The sequence below is a fragment of the Neolamprologus multifasciatus genome, chromosome 4, assembly GCF_963576455.1.
Source record: "Neolamprologus multifasciatus chromosome 4, fNeoMul1.2, whole genome shotgun sequence".
In the NCBI taxonomy this organism is placed as follows: domain Eukaryota; kingdom Metazoa; phylum Chordata; class Actinopteri; order Cichliformes; family Cichlidae; genus Neolamprologus; species Neolamprologus multifasciatus.
In genome coordinates, this window is record NC_140442.1 from 30764763 (window position 1) to 30785471 (window position 20709).

Below are 20709 nucleotides of genomic sequence, written 5' to 3' on the forward strand. Positions count from 1 at the left end.
ATCAAAGCAATTACAGCCATGTCCATTTTCACAACTCCTGTTATATATGTGCAGGGAGGCTACTTTGTCAGTCGATGCATTTCAAAAGGATTTGTTATAAACTCTAAGATCATGCAAAGAGCTTATATACATGGTCTCCCGTTGTTAGAGGTATATTTACAAAGTATATTTCATGGCCAGGTGAGGCCTGTCTCCTTGTTAGTTGTTGATACATGATGTAGACATCTGAAGTTGATTCAAGGTGTTGAATTTGTATTTCAGGGCTTAGAAATGAATGAGTTCTCTTAACGCTGTGGATTTAAGGCGTGGCATCTGTTCTCCAGCAGAAAAGACTCCTGAGGAGACTGTGTCCTAGAGTTGCAATACAGTCAAAGAAACAGAAATGTTGGGAGCTGTAAAAGGCTTGTACAACTTCCATCTTTTGTAGGAACAACTGTGTATAAAGAAATATGGAAGAAGGCTGTTGTGTCTATGAAACAATTAAATAAGGCAAAATAAAATGTAGAATGATTTCTTTACTTCAAATTACAATAGCACAGAGTTACTCAGAGCAATTTTTACCCTTCAAAATGGTGATGTCTTCTACTCATGTTTCGTTCTCCCTGAGCATATTGTGAGCTGACAAACTGATCACTTAACAATATGGATCTGTCTTTGATTAAAGGGATCATCTGTCCCCTGTTTTCATACCACCATTAGAAATATTTATTTGTTTGAATTATAACCTTTTTCAAGCTGCTTGATTTTATAAAGCTTCTTAAACTGCAACATAAAGAAACAGTGTGTCCCGTTCAGTTCCTAGTTGGCCGCTCGACTTTCTTTTTGTTTTGGGTCTTGAGCAAAAGGTCGTCGGGCTTTTTGGAAGACTTACTAAAACGTTTCTTTGAACTTCGGCTACGTTTTACATTGATTTTCAGTCATGTCTCTGTACCTGATCATTTAATGAACTGGGACCTGCCGACAGAGAGAGAGAGTCTTTCCTCTTGAATATTTGTTCAGTATTGTATCAACCTCCTTAAATGTGTAATTATTATTGGCGATTAAAATTCCAATTCAAGAAATAAAATGAAAGAAAATCCTTTAAATGCATTCATGTATTTCCAGACATTCAGAGGATCTTTGCGTTGCAGCATTTACCGATATGAAAAAGTTGTTTTTGAAAAGCAGTTTATGCTACAACCAATCTGAATGAAAACAACTGATTTATATTATTTATTCAGCTGTTTCAGTTGGCCTTCTCTTTCATTTGATAACAGGAAATTAAAGTAACTACTGAACTGCTGCAGTCTACAACACTAACAGTCTGTTTTACACTGTAGCTCACGATCAGTTTCAGTGGGTTTGTTTGAGATTTTTCTTGTTATTTCTTATGAGATGTCAAAGTAAAAGCATCAAAAGGACACAGATCAGTGGGCATGGATGGGTGCCTGACGCGGTATCTGCAATTCCTCTGTTTGAACTGTAGGTGGAGCTGCTACATAAAACATTGACCCCAGACTAAACCATACAAAGGCTCCAGTGTTCCTCTTCTAACTGGACTACAACACAGGAATCAGCTCTCAGAACTACAAAGCGAAAACATAAATGTGGTTGATAGAAATACATTTTCAGTGATAACGTTCCAACTTCATTTGCCCACAAACACTGGACGTCAGATAGACGTGATCATTTAAACAGGTCGTATAATTAGAATATCTTCAAAAAGTAGATTTATTTCACTAAAGTTCATCGCACACAGACTGATATACTGTTGATTTCTTTTAATCTTGATGATTATAACTGACAAATAATGAAAACCCCAAATTCATCTCAGAAAATGTAAATATTTTGGCAGAGAGGGTGTCTGACTGGAAGCTGGATCCATAGAAGAGGAGCCTGAAAGCTGCAGGCTCCTCCCATTCTACTGTTAAATAGTCTGAGAACTATAGTATTATATATATATATATATATATATATATATATATATATATATATATATATATATATATATATATAGTATAGTATATGAGTGAAAACACTTCATTTTTGATGACAGACACAACTAAAAAAATCCTGATCAGATACAGACACATGTACAGAAAACACACGACTGCTCAAAAGTTTGTGGTCAGATTGAAACATTCTTGTTTTAATAATAAATTTACATTTGCTTTAACGTAATATTACATGAAGTTTATCAGTAATGTTTACACAGATGTGTTTTTAATCAATCATTCATGGTAAATCACTCAAGATGTGTTAGGAAATGTCTACACAGTTATACATGGGCCCATTTTTAGTACCAATCACTCCTGTATGGACAGATCACATGGTTATAAACCAGGTGCAAATTTGATTTATTGCGATTATAAAGCAAAAATGGGATGATCCATCACAAACCTCGCAGATTTACTGTTGTTAATCTGCACAATGATTTTGGTTTGGGCTGATGTCTTTGGAAAAAGTTGTCCTGACTTAAAAGCTGGGATTTAACAGGATAAAGTAACATCTGGTAACAATGTACCACTGAAACACAACAGATAACATTGTTGAAAATGGTCCTCTGTAGCTGCCATGCTCTCCGAGCCCTCTTTTCTTGCGTTCCTTTGTTCTCTCTCTCCTCTGTCCGTGTTTGCTCGTTCTGTTGTCCGTGTGCTTGTCTGTTTCAGGGGATGCCCCTCCTCCTTCCTGTCGTTCAGTCACCTGTCAACAATCAGCTGATTGCTCCCCTGCTCCTAATGAGGTGTTCATGCAACCAGATCATTGCATCACCAAGGTAACGTATCAGGCCTCAGTCATGTCACATTTCCAGTTCTTGTCTCTGCTCACTCTGTGTTTCTGTGCAGACCCTTCAGCTTGTTTGGATCCCTGCACTCTTCTGTGCCAGTGTCTGAGTGCCTTCAGACAGCCTGCAGTAGCCCCGTCTCCTGGAGCCCACAGTGTTTATCCTGTATTCATAACCAGAGATGAAAAAAAGGTAATCGGATTACAGTAACGCGTTACTGTAATCCGATTACTTTTTCAAGTAACGAGTAAAGTAAGGGATTACTATTGCAAAAACGGTAATTAGATTACCGTTACTTTCCCGTAGGAACGCTGCGTTACTGCGTTACTAAAACCGTGATTTTTTTGCGAGAATGTCTCATGACAGTGACGTAAGCGAGTGCGACGTTCGTGACAACAGCTGTGTGCAGATCAACAATGGATCATATATCGAGTGCAGAGAGAGTATGAGCGTGCAGCGTTTAAAGCGTGGAAGTACTGACCTTACTTTGAGTTTGATTCCATAAAAAGTGACAAAAACATTAGTGTCCGTTGTGCGTGGGAAGAAAACTTCTTTTTACAGCGAAAAACCCCTAAACTTCCAAACAAGCACCGAGTAGCTACGACGTAATGGGAAACTCACAGAGAAACTCGCGGATTCTTCCACTGACCGCTGCACACCTGCACCAGGGTAACCCTCCGCCTACCCCACTCCTGCTTTACAGGTGAAAATAGAGTAACAGGACCGCTAGTCTTTGACTTTATTTATTTTCTGCTGTGTTTTACTTGCATCTATTTGAAAGACTGAGTGTAAACACAAAAAATATTTTATTTTATGTGCTGGAATGTGCAGAAAATAGGTTTAAATATTAAACTAATTTCTTCCAGTCAGAGAATGTTGCAGATAATTAAATGTTTGCTTGATGCATAAAGTTAAAAGATTAAAACTAATAAAACAAGTTTTAAAAAGAGACTTTTCCATTTGATTACATTTTGTATGATGATTATGCAGAAAAAGTAGAATTGGGCTGAAAGATCTATCACTTTATCACCTATTCAGGTTGTAAATCGTGTTTTTAAAAAGTAACTAAGTAATTAATTACTTTTGAAAATAAGTAGTCAGTAAAGTAACGGGATTACTTTTTGGGGGAAGTAATCAGTAATTAGTTACTGATTACTTTTTTCAAGTAACTTGACCAACACTGTTCATAACTATCTGTAAATAAACCTGTGAAACGTTACCACAGTGTCTCATGATCACTCTGTTGTTTTCCTAACACTTATGTAGATATTTCACTAAATCTCATTCGTGATTTGTGATAAATGTTACCATTAATCTTATATTTCTTTATACTTCTGATTAATTTAGTAAAACATAATATATTTTTTTTACTGTTGTCAGAAAATTATAACGTTTACTAAGTTAAAGCAACTTCTTCATTATGTGTATACAGTACTGCGATAGTACTAAAAATAACTAGTTTTAATTTTGCTTGCATGCAAATTGAATGCAACTAAGTAACATTATGTGTGATTGCCCTTCGACCTAAGAGATGTTTGTGGCTGTGTGGCAGGCAGAGGTAGGACCTAAACGCAGGGACAGAAACAGGTAGCTTTACTGTTCTGATTACATAAACTCGAGTGTAAAAACATACAAAAAATCAGAAATTAGGAACTATACACTAGAATTAAACAGCTAGGAATTAACGACTGAAACATGGCCCACATGGAAATACAGCAAACGGGAATGATGCAGCAACAGTCAGAGGGAGACTGACAGACACAGGATGAGGAGCCACTGCTGTGTGTGCACACTGACAGGAGAGAGGAGGCAAAGCAGAACACAATGCACACAGGACACAGACAGGCAAAATAAAACAGGAAACAGAACGGACACAGGATGACGGTGGAAACAAACACTGAGACGAGACTGACTCGAGAAAGAGAACGCATGGAGGGGACAGACATAAGACTAGAAAGACAAACGCAAAGACACTGAAGATGAAAACAAGGGCGACAGAGAGAGTGAGAGACAGAAAGGGGGAGACGCAAAACAAACTAAACTTAAAATAAATACAATATACTCAGCAAACTCCTAAGCACAAGAAAAATACACCAGGAAATGTAAGAATACAGCAACAAGATGAGATTCAAGAGTCCACAAACACAAAATGCAATGACAAACACAAAATGCTAAATCAATACAAACATTGTATGTGGGTATGATTAAAGATAATTAAAAACCAGTTGTTGTAACACAATTAAATGATTCGAACTTTTATTTTGAAAATCAAAAAGTGTATCATCCAACACACTGGACATTTTTCTGCTGAACAACAAACATGAATATTGCCACAATTGTAGCTATTTAATAACATTTTAAATATTATAAGATTTAAATTCTATATTTATTTGTTACACAATTTAAAACTTTAATATACATATTATAATATCATCTTACAATAAAAACAGATTCAATAATTCTGAAACAAAGTTTAAGCTTCCCATAACTTTGTACTGCAAGTTATAGTATTGATATAATTGATATAAAATGTATTTATTGTTCAGCCATAAGTGCAGTCTCTGGCTCAAACAACACATTTGTTTTGCATTCAAACGCACAAAATTGGTATGTTGTATTTATATTTTAAGGATGGTGGTGCCTGGACTGGAGTCCAGGCACCACTGCCTGATAGACTGTCATGGATTTAGTGGATCCAAATGCCTGAATAAAGTCTTTAACATTGTCCCAACTCCCTTTAAGTACAGTGGCAGTGGATGTGTGTTGAGATGCATTGACCTAGAACCTGTTGGTGACCATCTTCACTGAACACGCCGTCTGTGACGGAGGGAGAAGTAAAATGCTTCCCAGATGGTGTTGCAGCTCAAAGTCATGCAGCCCTTTTCTCTGATCATAATTCCCTCAGTTTTGTCAGGATTGCAAACAAACCATGACAGAGCCTCCCTCTTACAGTTTGTTGTAGACATTCATTGTTATACATGTCTCCTCACATCCTCCTTGTATACAGACAGTGAACCAACATTTTTCAAATTTGAATTCATATGTTTTTATGGAGCTGCCAGCAGGAGGGAAAAGGTGAAGAGCACAGAGGTTTATGGATGAAGTGAAGGTGGACGTGCCGAGCGATGGTGTTGCAGAAGCGAATTCGAGGGATAGGCCATAGTTCTTTGAGAATCACTTTGTTGGTGGAAAAGTAATATTTTATGCTTTTATCTTTTATTTTTCACTGACTCAGCATGCAAAATGGGAACAAATTACATCTGTTTTGCTTAAGTGTTTTTGACAGGCTGACAGTTCCTAAACACACTTACAACTAAAATAGGTTCTTTGTTAAGTTGCTTATTTATTTATTTATTTATTTATTTAGTGCTTCAGTATATCATGGATCAGTGATAAGTGGCTTAACAAACAAATCTTCACCTAAATACAGTCAGGTGCATGACTTGATTAAAAATGACTAAGAAAAAGAAAAAGTTTAAAAGATCTTTACAAACCCGAGAATTATTGCTCAAGACTACTTTAAATCAGTGGTTCCTAAACTTTTTCCTGCCACCCCGTGAGACACGTCAGCTACCAATGACTCACAATGAGTGTCTATAAATACAATGCAATACCGCATGCATAAAACTAAATACTGCAAAGTCGAATATTTCTCACCACAAAATAAATTTATTAAAATATTTTAGTGATGACCCAATTTTAATCACAAACTTTACTACTTAATACTAGCAGTGTATCAAAAGATTTATTAGAATTCACCATTTTGTCGAGAGCGTAAAGGCCAGATGTGAACTTTCATCAAACAGAACTTTATTTAATGTGATGGGCAGACGCACACAGCTTTTCAATATTTGGCTCAATTTGGGAAAGGATGAGTCTTAAATCGTTTTCCACACAAAGTCTTGCTGTGTGTTTTGTTTTCATTTTTTTAAAGCAGAAACCTCCTTTCGCACAAGTATGTGGTGGCGGAAGCATCAGAGTCTTGATAGCGCGCTAACCAGTGCATGCTGTTTAGTGCGCAGTCCTATCCAGAAATCCACCAGGGAGATCCAACTGTGGCGATCTCAATCAGGCTCTGATGAAGTAGGCTCGTCTGAAACATGTTTCAGATGGAGAGGAATTCCCTTTGCAGCGAGAACCTCTCGGTGGATGCTGCAGTGTACCCAAGAGGCACCTGGCGTGACTGCTTGCACACGCCAAACCACACCTCCGTGTGTCCCAGTCATGCGCCATCAGTGCTAACACCTCTGTCACACATGTGTGTTCATGAATGTGTCCAGCTTTTGAAAAATATCAGCGGCAGTTGTCTTTTCTCCCAGCGGTTTACAGAACAGCATGTCCTCCTTGATAGTTCCTTCATAAATGTTGCGCACATACAGGAGGAGATGCGCCCGGTCGGCCACATCCGTGGACTCATTCAGCTGTATTGCATAAAATTCTCTGTGACATATGCGCTGAAGTATCTGCTGTGAAACATTTTCTGACATTGCATTGATGCACCATGAGACGGTGTTGTTTAATGATGGAATGGACTGTATCGTCTGTTTTGCCTTTTCCATGGTCCCTACCATCTAAAGCAGCAGGGAGAATGAGGTCCTCCAAATTGGTTTTAGCCACTCTGTAACTGACCATGTAAGATGCTTGTAGTCTGTTTTTCTTCATAGCATCTGGCATTCGAATGCACGTTTTACTTGTTGAAAGTGATTTTAGCTGTCGCTTAATATATTCTCTTGGTTTATTTTTCAAACGGGGATGATTTGTCTCTAAATGTAAATGGTAAATGGTAAATGGACTGGTTCTTATATAGCGCTTTTCTACTCATCTGAGCACTCAAAGCGCTTTACACAACTTGTGCATTCACCCATTCAGACCCATTCGCACAAGCACATCTTTCTAAGTGCTTTCTAGATAACATTCACACACATTCATACTCCGATGGATGCATCGGAGAGCAATTTGGGGTTAGTATCTTGCCCAAGGATATTTGGCATGCAGATATTTGGCATATCTGCACAATAGTGAAGGTTTCATTGAGTTGTTAGACAATACTTTTGCACAATTAACACATTGTGGCCGGTAATAGCCACCAATATTTATACACGTGAATCCCTGCAAAGTATAATTGTCATCATATTTGCTCTTCTTTGATGAGGGTGTGTTACAGTCCGAAGTGACATGCTTTCTCCCACTTTGACGCTCTGCATCAGACCCTTAATCACTTTCCCCACGACTGTCTCCAGCTATGCTAGCCACTTGGCTAGTAACCACAGATGCATCTGTGCTAACACCCCAATCTGACCATTGTTGTTGAACAATCACCTGTGCGGTCACTGGCAAATGCATCTTCAGATATGAGCTGATTGGTTTTAGTGGCCGGTGTTTTGGTGGTAGGGCGTTTTTTTCCTTCTTGTTAACCATTTGTCCATTTCTGCGCTGCACCGAATGCTTGGAGGCAACTTTGCTGAACACCAGAGGGTGGTATATAGTCATTTAATAACCACAGCAAACAGTATTAACGCAAATTTAGGCTTTTTAAATTCGTGATCCCCACTCCAACCTCAACCCTCGTGTACACCCTACAGCCACTTGCGTGCCCCCGAGGGTACACGTACCCTAGTTTGGGAACCACTGCTTTAAACAGTACAGGACATTCTGGCTTCTTGACAACAAAATAAATGTGGTTTGGCTCAAGACTTTTGCACAGTACTGTACATATTAAACAAATGACTAGATATCGTCCCATTTGCCTGTGCATCAGGAAGTCTACATCTACAAGTATTTGGAGATTAATCGTTATGTAATTTACATATTTTGCTTGTTTCCTGATGAAGTGTGAAAATGCTTTGTCATCGCACGTGACTCTCTGTCAGCAGGTCACATTAAACATTAAAGTTAATGATGAGTTTCTGAGAATCAGGAGGAGAAAAAAATGCAACTTCATCCTGTGTCACAGTTGGTACAGACACCCGGCTCAGTGATTGGCGGAAACATACGTAATGTCTGGCACGAGCTCCTCCGTGGAGTATAAATCCAGGGACCCGCGAGTTCGTCGCTTCACACCAGGGGAGAATCTTTGAGGAGTTCTTGCTTCAACAGTGTTTGAACGGAACTTCTTGACTTCGTCCCGCTTTATTTTCAGCTACTCTGCACTTCGGAACAAAAATCCTTTTCTACTTGAACGCTACAGATAAAGTCGACGTAAAGCTTTACTTTTGTACCGTTTTTGTTAATAAAAAGCACAAACGCCAGCCGACATGGAGTCCCAAGTGCGTCAGAACTACCACCGCGACAGCGAGGCCGCCATCAACCGGATGGTGAACATGGAGCTGTTTGCGTCTTACACCTACACTTCTATGGTGAGAACACTGCATGTGATGCTTTTGTTTATAATAACCTTAATCTCAAGCTATGTTAGCTGAATGCTGGACAAAGAGAACAGTGAGTGGAGTCGTTAAATGTAAAGTCCGGTATGTTGTTGCTAAATTCAGTAATGCAGGATTTCAGTCGCAGCTCGTTTGTTGGTTGTTTATCACAGATGGCAGGTTGCCAGATGCAGAGTGTATTTTCACCCCAAACAATCACTGAAAAACCCAAATGCTGCCTCTTGCTTAGTTTGGCTTTTCTTTAGTCTCGAGTTCAGCAGTTGCCTCGGTCTAAACCGGCTGAACTGTCCATCATGAATCATGTCTGTCTCCATAACTGTTTGTCACGATGCTTTATTTGCAGAATAATTGGTGCTGTGTACGATAACCTGTGTCTGATTTGTCAGGCCTTCTACTTTGACCGTGACGATGTGGCCCTGCCAGGCTTCTCCCACTTCTTCAAGGAGAACAGCCATGAGGAGAGGGAGCACGCTGACAAGCTGCTGTCCTTCCAGAACAAGAGAGGAGGTCGCATCTTACTCCAGGACATCAAGGTGTGTACAAACTGAGCTAGTCCTGCTGTGACATACCTGACGGAGTCTCTAACACAGATTAGTGAGCAGTGTTATGACACTTGTTCTCGTTGTTGTTGCATTAGTGTGTAATGTGTACACAGAGCTTAAAACAAGTGTCCAGTCTTTAACTGAATCGTTTGTTGTGCAGAAACCGGAGCGTGACGAGTGGGGCAGCGGGCTGGAGGCCATGCAGTGTGCTCTGCAGCTGGAGAAGAACGTCAACCAGGCTCTGCTGGACCTGCACAAGCTGGCTTCTCAGCATAATGACCCTCATGTAAGTGGAAGTTGGAGGGAAGAGTTTGGGGTTAAAGACTGAACTAGTTCATGCTGCGTATGTTTGACAAATCAAATGTTAACTGTAGTTTGTTTGTTTTCCCAGCTGTGTGACTTCCTGGAGACCCACTACCTGGATGAGCAGGTGAAGTCCATCAAGAAGCTGGGTGACCACATCACTAACCTCACCCGCATGGACGCCCACAACAACAAGATGGCAGAGTACCTGTTTGACAAGCACACTCTGGGTGACCAGAGCTAAATGCTGAGACGTAGGAGTGAGCCTGGAGTCAAAATGTTAACAACACAGGCTTTGAAGTAAACTACTTCTGCTCAAACTGATTTCTTTCCTGGTTTCCTGACTTTAAAGCTGCATCAGTTCTTGTTCCTAAACACACTTACAACTAAAATAGGTTCTTTGTTAAGTTGCTTATTTATTTATTTAGTGCTTCAGTATATAATGGATCAGTGATAAGTGGCTTAACAAACAAATCTTCACCTAAATACAGTCAGGTGCATGACTTGATTAAAAATGACTGGGAAAAAGAAAAAGTTTAAAAGATCTTTACAAACCTGAGAATTATTGCTCAAGACTACTTTAAATCAGTGGTTCCTAAACTTTTTCCTGCCACCCCGTGAGACACGTCAGCTACCAATGACTCACAATGAGTGTCTATAAATACAATGCAATACCGCATGCATAAAACTAAATACTGCAAAGTCGAATATTTCTCACCACAAAATGAATTTATTAAAATATTTTAGTGATGACCCAATTTTAATCACAAACTTTACTACTTAATACTAGCAGTGTATCAAAAGATTTATTAGAATTCACCATTTTGTCGAGAGCGTAAAGGCCAGATGTGAACTTTCATTAAACAGAACTTTATTTAATGTGATGGGCAGACGCACACAGCTTTTCAATATTTGGCTCAATTTGGGAAAGGATGAGTCTTAAATCGTTTTCCACACAAAGTCTTGCTGTGTGTTTTGTTTTCATTTTTTTAAAGCAGGAAACCCCCTTTAGGACAAGTATGTGGTGGCGGAAGGCATCAGTCTTCAATTCAATTCAATTCAATTCAATTTTATTTATATAGCGCCAAATCACAACAAAAGTCGCCTCAAGGCGCTTCATAGATACAGAGAAAAACCCAACAATCATATGACCCCCTATGAGCAGCACTTTGGCGACAGTGGGAAGGAAAAACTCCCTTTTAACAGGAAGAAACCTCCGGCAGAACCAGGCTCAGGGAGGGGCGGGGCCATCTGCTGTGATTGGTTGGGGTGAGAGAAGGAAGACAGGATAAAGACATGCTGTGGAAGAGAGACAGAGGTTAATAACAGATATGATTCAATACAGAGAGGTCTGTTAACACATAGTGAGTGAGAAAGGTGACTGGAAAGGAAAAACTCAATGCATCATGGGAATCCCCGGCAGCCTACATCTATTGCAGCATAACTAAGGGAGGATTCAGGGTCACCTGGTCCAGCCCTAACTATATGCTTTAGCAAAAAGGAAAGTTTGAAGCCTAATCTTAAAAGTAGAGATAGTGTCTGTCTCCCGAATCCAAACTGGAAGCTGGTTCCACAGAAGAGGGGCCTGAAAACTGAAGGCTCTCCCTCCCATTCTACTTTTAAATACTCTAGGAACAACAAGTAGGCCTGCAGAGCGGGAGCGAAGTGCTCTAATAGGGTGATATGGTACTACAAGGTCATTAAGATAAGATGGGGCCTGATTATTTAAGACCTTGTATGTGAGGAGCAGGATTTTGAATTCTGGATTTAAGAGGAAGCCAAAACAGGAGAAATCTGCTCTCTCTTTCTAGTCCCTGTCAGGACTCTTGCTGCAGCATTTTGGATTAACTGAAGGCTTTTCAGGGAGTTTTTTGGACATCCTGATAATAATGAATTACAGTCGTCCAGCCTGGAAGTAATAAATGCATGAACTAGTTTTTCAGCGTCACTCTGAGACAGGATATTTCTAATTTTAGAGATGTTGCGCAAATGGAAGAACGCAGTCTTACATATTTGTTTAATATGTGCGTTGAAGGACATATCCTGGTCAAAAATGACTCCAAGGTTCCTCACAGTGTTACTGGAGGCCAAGGTAATGCCATCCAGAGTAAGAATCTGGTTAGATACCATATTTCTAAGCTTTTCAGCGCCGAGTACAATGACCTCAGTTTTATCTGAGTTAAGAAGCAGAAAGTTAGTGGCCATCCAAGTCTTTATGTCTTTAAGACATTCCTGCAGTTTAACTCATTGGTGTGTGTTATCTGGCTTCATGGACAGATAGAGCTGGGTGTCATCTGCATAGCAGTGTAAATGTATGCTGTCTTCTAATGATGCTGCCTAAGGGAAGCATGTATAATGTAAACAGAATTGGTCCTAGCACCGAACCCTGTGGAACTCCATAATTAACCTCAGTGTGTGAAGAGGACTCTCCATTTACATGCACAAACTGGAGTCTATTAGATAGATATGATACAAACCACTGCAGCACAGTACCTGTAATACCTACAGCATGTTCTAATCGCTCTAATAGGATATTATGGTCGACAGTATCGAACGCTGCACTAAGGTCAAGAAGGACAAGCACAGAGATGAGTCCACTGTCAGACGCCATAAGAAGATCATTTGTAACCTTCACTAAAGCTGTTTCTGTGCTGTGATGAACTCTGAAACCTGACTGAAACTCTTCAAATAAACCATTCCTCTGCAGATGATCTGTTAGCTGTTTGACAACTACTCTTTCAAGGATTTTTGATATGAAAGTAAAGCTATCAGTCTTGATAGCGCGCTAACCAGTGCATGCTGTTTAGTGCGCAGTCCTATCCAGAAATCCACCAGGGAGATCCAACTGTGGCGATCTCAATCAGGCTCTGATGAAGTAGGCTCGGCTGAAACATGTTTCAGATGGAGAGGAATTCCCTTTGCAGCGAGAACCTCTCGGTGGATGCTGCAGTGTACCCAAGAGGCACCTGGTGTGACTGCTTGCACACGCCAAACCACACCTCCGTGTGTCCCAGTCATGCGCCATCAGTGCTAACACCTCTGTCACACACGAGTCCATGTGTGTTCATGAATGTGTCCAGCTTTTGAAAAATATCAGCGGCAGTTGTCTTTTCTTCCAGCGGTTTACAGAACAGCATGTCCTCCTTGATAGTTCCTTCATAAATGTTGCGCACATACAGGAGGAGATGCGCCTGGTCAGCCACATCCGTGGACTCAGCTGTATTGCATAAAATTCTCTGTGACATATGCGCTGAAGTATCTGCTGTGAAACATTTAACCACTGCTTTAAACAGTACAGGACATTCTGGCTTCTTGACAACAAAATAAATGTGGTTTGGCTCAAGACTTTTGCACAGTACTGTACGTATTAAACAAATGACTAGATATCGTCCCATTTGCCTGTGCGTCAGGAAGTCTACATCTACAAGTATTTGGAGATTAATCGTTATGTAATTTACATATTTTGCTTGTTTCCTGATGAAGTGTGAAAATGCTTTGTCATCGCACGTGACTCTCTGTCAGCTGGTCACATTAAACATTAAAGTTAATGATGAGTTTCTGAGAATCAGGAGGAGAAAAAAATGCAACTTCATCCTGTGTCACAGTTGGTACAGACACCCGGCTCAGTGATTGGCGGAAACATACGTAATGTCTGGCTCGAGCTCCTCCGTGGAGTATAAATCCAGGGACCCGCGAGTTCGTCGCTTCACACCAGGGGAGAATCTTTGAGGAGTTCTTGCTTCAACAGTGTTTGAACGGAACTTCTTGACTTCGTCCCGCTTTATTTTCAGCTACTCTGCACTTCGGAACAAAAATCCTTTTCTACTTGAACGCTACAGATAAAGTCGACGTAAAGCTTTACTTTTGTACCGTTTTTGTTAATAAAAAGCACAAACGCCAGCCGACATGGAGTCCCAAGTGCGTCAGAACTACCACCGCGACAGCGAGGCCGCCATCAACCGGATGGTGAACATGGAGCTGTTTGCGTCTTACACCTACACTTCTATGGTGAGAACACTTCATGTGATGCTTTTGTTTATAATAACCTTAATCTCAAGCTATGTTAGCTTAATGCTGGACAAAGAGAACAGTGAGTGGAGTCGTTAAATGTAAAGTTCGGTATGTTGTTGCTAAATTCAGTAATGCAGGATTTCAGTCGCAGCTCGTTTGTTGGTTGTTTATCACAGATGGCAGGTTGCCAGATGCAGAGTGTATTTTCACCCCAAACAATCACTGAAAAACCCAAATGCTGCCTCTTGCTTAGTTTGGCTTTTCTTTAGTCTCGAGTTCAGCAGTTGCCTCGGTCTAAACCGGCTGAACTGTCCATCATGAATCATGTCTGTCTCCATAACTGTTTGTCACGATGCTTTATTTGCAGAATAATTGGTGCTGTGTACGATAACCTGTGTCTGATTTGTCAGGCCTTCTACTTTGACCGTGACGATGTGGCCCTGCCAGGCTTCTCCCACTTCTTCAAGGAGAACAGCCATGAGGAGAGGGAGCACGCTGACAAGCTGCTGTCCTTCCAGAACAAGAGAGGAGGTCGCATCTTACTCCAGGACATCAAGGTGTGTACAAACTGAGCTAGTCCTGCTGTGACATACCTGACGGAGTCTCTAACACAGATTAGTGAGCAGTGTTATGACACTTGTTCTCGTTGTTGTTGCATTAGTGTGTAATGTGTACACAGAGCTTAAAACAAGTGTCCAGTCTTTAACTGAATCGTTTGTTGTGCAGAAACCGGAGCGTGACGAGTGGGGCAGCGGGCTGGAGGCCATGCAGTGTGCTCTGCAGCTGGAGAAGAACGTCAACCAGGCTCTGCTGGACCTGCACAAGCTGGCTTCTCAGCATAATGACCCTCATGTAAGTGGAAGTTGGAGGGAAGAGTTTGGGGTTAAAGACTGAACTAGTTCATGCTGCGTATGTTTGACAAATCAAATGTTAACTGTAGTTTGTTTGTTTTCCCAGCTGTGTGACTTCCTGGAGACCCACTACCTGGATGAGCAGGTGAAGTCCATCAAGAAGCTGGGTGACCACATCACTAACCTCACCCGCATGGACGCCCACAACAACAAGATGGCAGAGTACCTGTTTGACAAGCACACTCTGGGTGACCAGAGCTAAATGCTGAGACGTAGGAGTGAGCCTGGAGTCAAAATGTTAACAACACAGGCTTTGACGTAAACTACTTCTGCTCAAACTGATTTCTTTCCTGGTTTCCTGACTTTAAAGCTGCATCAGTTCTTGTATGTTGTGGTGTTTTTGTGTTAAATGTCACAGAGTGATGGATGTGATCAGGTTATGGCTCTGCTTAAGCTGTCTGACACTTGGAAATGTTTCTGATCTGTTCATCTGAATAAACCTTTTGAGCTGGATCTTTGGTCTGTCTGCGTCTGTGACTCATTTTACTGATTAGTTCAAGCAGTCGGTCTAAAGACTAATCAAATCACTGCTTCTTTACCTTGTTGACAAAGGTCGTCTCAGGTGTGAGTTAATATTTGTACACATTGGGACAAATACAAACAAGACCATATCAGATGTAAATGTTACTGGATATCTTTTGGTTTTCTCCCCAGTGAAGTCTCAATTTGACCTTCACTTTATCTGGTACACCTATTCAGCAGCCTAAGGCAAACTTGTAATTGGAAATCTGCACTGAGCAGGAGGTCTCTGATCAGAAATGTCTGTTTAATATCAGAAGTCAAATGTTCAGGTGGCCTTAGAGGCTTCAACTGTTTGCAGGACATCAACATGGCAACTTTTGTTCACTCTTATATACAGTTTTGTATCTACTATTTTTTTTTTTTTTCCCCAATCTAGTGTGTCTGTGTGTGTGTGTGTGTGTATATATGAGAGAGATCTTAACAGTGCGCTCTTCTCACTTGCATACAATTTGTGTTCTTAAAGCACAATGACAGATTCTGATCCATGAAGCACCACACATCCCAGACAGCACAACTATACTGGTTCATGTAAACATGTTAATATAACAGCCAATAATTAACTTGAAAATGTGGACATGTGATCCAATGTCTTGCTATAAATTTTTGGTGGGTTTATTTAATTTGGCACAAATCTTTGTTTCCTTGTTATTAACATTACTTTTGTAATGCACCATCGCCCTCTACTGGACACACTCCATACTGCAGTGAAATCATTTCCTTCTTTATAGCAAGTAAAATCTAAAATGAACTAAAGGTGTTTTATATTACACCCTGAAAAAAAACGTTATGTACCTTGTTGTGCCTTATTCAGTAATAACAAAACTAAACATTTTTTTCAAATTATTTTCAGGAACTAAATAAACTCAAAAAAAGATTTGTAGTCATTTTATTCACTTGTATTAATGTTATCTAGAAATAAAATCACATCACAAAGAAATCCTCTCTCACTCTTCTCTTGAAAATCCAGCTATTTGCTCAGTTTTATACCCATGTTTTGGAAAGTATCCATGATTACAATTCTGACTTTGTGTTATAAGGTAAAGAGCCTACAATAATACAGAGAAAACAGAGAACACCCAACAATCAAATGACCCCCTAAGAGCAAGCGCTTTGGCAATACTGGGAAGGAAAAACTCCCTTTTAACAGGAAGAAACCTCCATCAGAACCAGGCTATGGAGGAATCGCCATTTGCCACGACTGGTTGGAGGTGACGGGAGGAAGAGAGCCAGATATTATACATAACTAATAATTAAATATCGAAAGATGTTTAAACACATAGTGACTAAAAAGCTGACTGGAAGAAGAAACACTCGGTGCATCATGAGAGTACCAGCTGCCTAAACCTATTGCAACGTAACTGAGTTTTCTGTCCCTCGGATTATTTCTGAGGTTGATGTTATAGGACAGGTCGTAGTCATTCTTGCTGTAAGTAATTGAATAGATGTGTCGACAAATACAGTATGTTTATTCCTGGCCTGCTCATGGCAAAAGCCTGCCCTCTAGTGGGTCAACGGCAGAAACTCCTAGTAAGGGGAGAGAAGGAGAGTTTTCCTCCGAGCACTTAGCAGGGAAGGTCCGGTGCTTTGTGTCTCTGACGATTCCTGCTTCTGTTGCTCTTGAGATGGCGTCATCTTTCTACAAGAATGAAAGTGTTGCTCTCTGGCTGCCAAAGCTGGTTCCTGTTAAAAGGGAGTTTTCCCTTCACTGTTGCTTGCTTACCTATGAGTGCTTGCTCATAGGCTATATTAACTATTGCAGTCACTCAGAGACCAGCATCCTCTCATTTCAAGCCAGCTGCCTTTCTCCTGGGACCTTTTTACATAATCCTACTCCCATTAAGAAGTATTATTAGAAGACACAGGATGCATTTCCAATGCAATGCAGCTGATACCCAGTTATGGTTATCTATGAAGTCAGATGACACAAATAGGACATGTCTTATAGACATAAAGGCCTGGATGGCCTCTAATTTTCTGCTTTGAATTCAGACAAAACTAACCCTAAAATTCTTAAAAACATAGCATCTAACCAGATACTTACCATGGATGGCCTGTAGTGACACTATGAAGATTTTTGATCAGCCAAAATGATGGACACCACACATCAACTAAAAAGCACATTTATTTTAAAAAAGTAAAACAACAACAAAAAAAGCCCAACAAAAGTCAAATGTGTCGTCAGTTCGGTGGTAATGTGTAGTGTGTGCCTGTGCTGTGCAAAGCAAACAACATTCAAAAAAGCCTGAATGCCCTGAAAGACTGAGAGGCCAAATAAGCCTCAACACTGCTCTAACTAATACTCCCCTAATACAAGTAGCCCCCAAACCTGGACATGGACACAGAGGCCTGAGGGCCATCTCACACATTTGTGTTTGTGTTACTCCAGGACGTCAACATGACACGTTCAAGGACCCAGCAAACATCAGAGCAGACAGCTGTTCATAAAAATGTGCTTAAACTACTCAAAGCAGCCCCTGTGAGCACTGCTGCAGAGCAGAGTGAACAGTACTGATGGGGACTGTGAAGGTTTGTAGTTTGATTCCTGCTCTTGCAGGATCAGTGAGTGTTTGTTTAAACCTCATGAACACAACTTTAAATCCCCACGACGTCACCAACAGTTCTGCAGGAGGACAGAAGCCCCCGATTTAATCTACCATCATGCTCTGTGATATGTTGTCATGGCAACATGAAGTCCAAAAAATACAAAACTGCAAAAGAAGAGGAGGACAACAAGACAGCTGGAGGAGCTTTTGAAGCAGGAAAACGTTTCTGGATTTATTTCAACTTAACTGGAGATTTTGCTAAACGAGTCAAGCTGGAAACCAGGAGGCAGCTGGTTGGATCATATCTGAGGACAGGACGCATGAAGGAGACGCACGAGGAGAGAGGAAACAGCAGAGATGCTGTGGAGATAATCAGGGATCAAGTCGAAGAAGCAAGCACCAAAACTGTGAGTAGACATCACACACCAAGAATGACTGTGCTGATCAAGGAAACATTACATTTGGTTAGTTTGGGGTCTGCAGCTTCAGGTTCGTGGGTTCAGTTGGTCTCAAAATTGAGGAACGACAAAAACATGTTTCTTTCAAAAGGTTGTTGGAGGATTCTTACTGTAAGAACTGAAAATTAATCCGTGGGTTTAACTGATAATTAAATAATTGTAATTTTGTAGAAAAGGCTCTGCACCTGTGAAAATAATAAATATGTATCCAAGCCCCCGAGGTCACTGCAGATCAAAGTAGACCTGGTTAACTATAATTATATTACAGGAGGAGAAAAATATGGGAATGATTGAAAGAAACAAAGATCTGTTAAAGATTTGGCTTTCTGATTGAAAGAGATGAAAACTATTCCATGTGTGACACTGAGAAAAAACGAAAGCTTAATGAAGGTCCAGCTGTTGTTATACAAATGTGCAAACTTGTTTTAATGACATTAGGAAGAAAAAATGGGATGTTTAAAAAATAACAAATTTAATTTAGTATTAGACGACAAAATGATTTTGGTTTGTGCTGATGTCTGTGGAAGAAGGTTTGGTCACTAATAAGCTGAGATTTAACAGGATAAACTGAGGGGAGGTCATATAATGTACACAGTAGCTATAATGGCTGTAAATATGCATCTGTACACCTGTAGATATTTTATCAAACATCAATCATAATTTGTGATCAATGTGAGTTTTAATCATTGACATTTCTTTATATTTAGAAAAACATTATGTTTCTCCTCACCAGCTGCATCACTGTGTGGTATGACTCCTGCACTGGGTCCTGCAGGAAAAAATGACAACGGGTAGTGAGAGCAGCGGAGAGGATTGTGGGGAATTCTCTTGCCTCCCTCCCCAGGAGATCTACTGCGCCTGCCTCACCTGGAAGGTCCTCTCCATTACAGGTGACTCCAGTCATCCCTTCAACAGCTTCTTCAGTTTGCTGCCATCAGGAAGGATACTGAAGAGCCTCCGGGCCAGAACCCACAGACTGAAAGAGCTTCGTCCATCAGGCTGTCAGGATGCTGACCATCTCTGAATCGAGAAGGGGCCCAGGGGTACATCTGTCACCATCTTACAATGCTGTGATTGCAGCCATTCCCCAACTCTCTGTGAATGGTACTCATGGCCATTAGAGAATCTGTGTATTGGATTAGTAGTCATTGATCAATGGTCATAAGAATTTGCATACTAACAATCATGGAACTAACCCCACAGCCCATTGTTCATTCAGTGGTGCTAGTTTAATTCGCTGTGCAAATGTCCTGTTTATAAGGTTGTGGAAACCTGCAGTCAGCTGAGACTGAAGAAGTCACTTGGATGAGTGATGAAATGTTTCTCCCACTGAAAATGTCCAGATGAACAGAATCAACCTTTTTTAACTGATTTACTTACCTGGATGATTGAGCACGCATCAAGACATTATTTTATTAATATTTTTGAAATTATAGCAGCACAAACGGCAATTTTTGCAGCACAAAAAAGGGGCAACATCACTCACATCAGTAAGAGTGCCAAGCAAGTTCATTAAACTAAGCTGTGGGTTGGTGTAATGAACTCTCCTGAACCAATATATATATTCTCGTGCCGTCCTCAATGGAAATCCCCGCGTAATGATGTCTGTCTAAAGAGGTCGTAATGGGAACCGCGTATGAGCTCCAAACACTGAATCTCAGGGTGTCGTTAAGATCCTCGAGATGCTGGCTTAGACCGCTGCTGTGTGCTGGAGTGGTGTACGTGTAAAGGGGGAGAGTGACACCGGTGGCGCGAGTTTCCTCGATGCACATTTTGTTCTTTACTGCCTGCGCTCTGACCCACGTCAGGAGAGGAAGAGCAGAGACTCCAGCGAATTCATGCACACTGAAAGGTGTGCTTCAATTACGATATGAGTTTGCCCCCTCACATATACTAATGTGCCACAAACAGGACTTTAATATCACCAACCATTCCCATGTTATTACGGTGTATCCATAGAAATGGCCCACCCTGTAGATTTCACGCTGATGCTCGAACATGCTTTTATTAGAAATGACAAAGCAACTGATTCCTTTAGCTTAAAGTTTGATGATATTTCTGAAAGTTGTCGTAAAGAATTCTGCTTTTTGTTGCATCACTGGAAACCAACTGTATATGCAGTCATCTGCACAGCAGAGGGCGCTGCAGAGGTGATTTAATTATGGGCTCCTCTTCATCGAACTGCCATCAGTCAGCAGAACGTCCCACGTTAGGTAATAATCAGACTAATCGAGTCTTTGTGCACTGACAGCTCCTTAAACAATCATAAAAC

The 20709-nt window shown here is 40.7% G+C and overlaps 2 protein-coding genes and 1 long non-coding RNA gene across 3 annotated transcripts in view; all 3 read left to right on the plus strand.

The window, feature by feature from the left end:
- LOC146520819 (uncharacterized) overlaps positions 1 to 20709 on the plus strand; it is a 447384-nt gene that overhangs the window by 119860 nt on the left and 306815 nt on the right. The gene's annotated exons all lie outside the window — the stretch shown is intronic.
- LOC146520823 (ferritin, middle subunit) lies at positions 8805 to 10305 on the plus strand. Its single transcript, XM_085158169.1, has 4 exons — positions 8805 to 9120; positions 9534 to 9680; positions 9850 to 9975; positions 10081 to 10305. Exons 1-4 carry the CDS (start codon positions 9019 to 9021, stop codon positions 10234 to 10236), a joined length of 531 nt encoding a protein of 176 aa, XP_085014295.1. The 5' UTR covers positions 8805 to 9018; the 3' UTR covers positions 10237 to 10305.
- LOC146520824 (ferritin, middle subunit) lies at positions 13685 to 15367 on the plus strand. Its single transcript, XM_085158273.1, has 4 exons — positions 13685 to 14000; positions 14414 to 14560; positions 14730 to 14855; positions 14961 to 15367. The coding sequence occupies exons 1-4, from the start codon at positions 13899 to 13901 to the stop codon at positions 15114 to 15116; spliced, it is 531 nt and encodes a 176-aa protein (XP_085014399.1). The 5' UTR covers positions 13685 to 13898; the 3' UTR covers positions 15117 to 15367.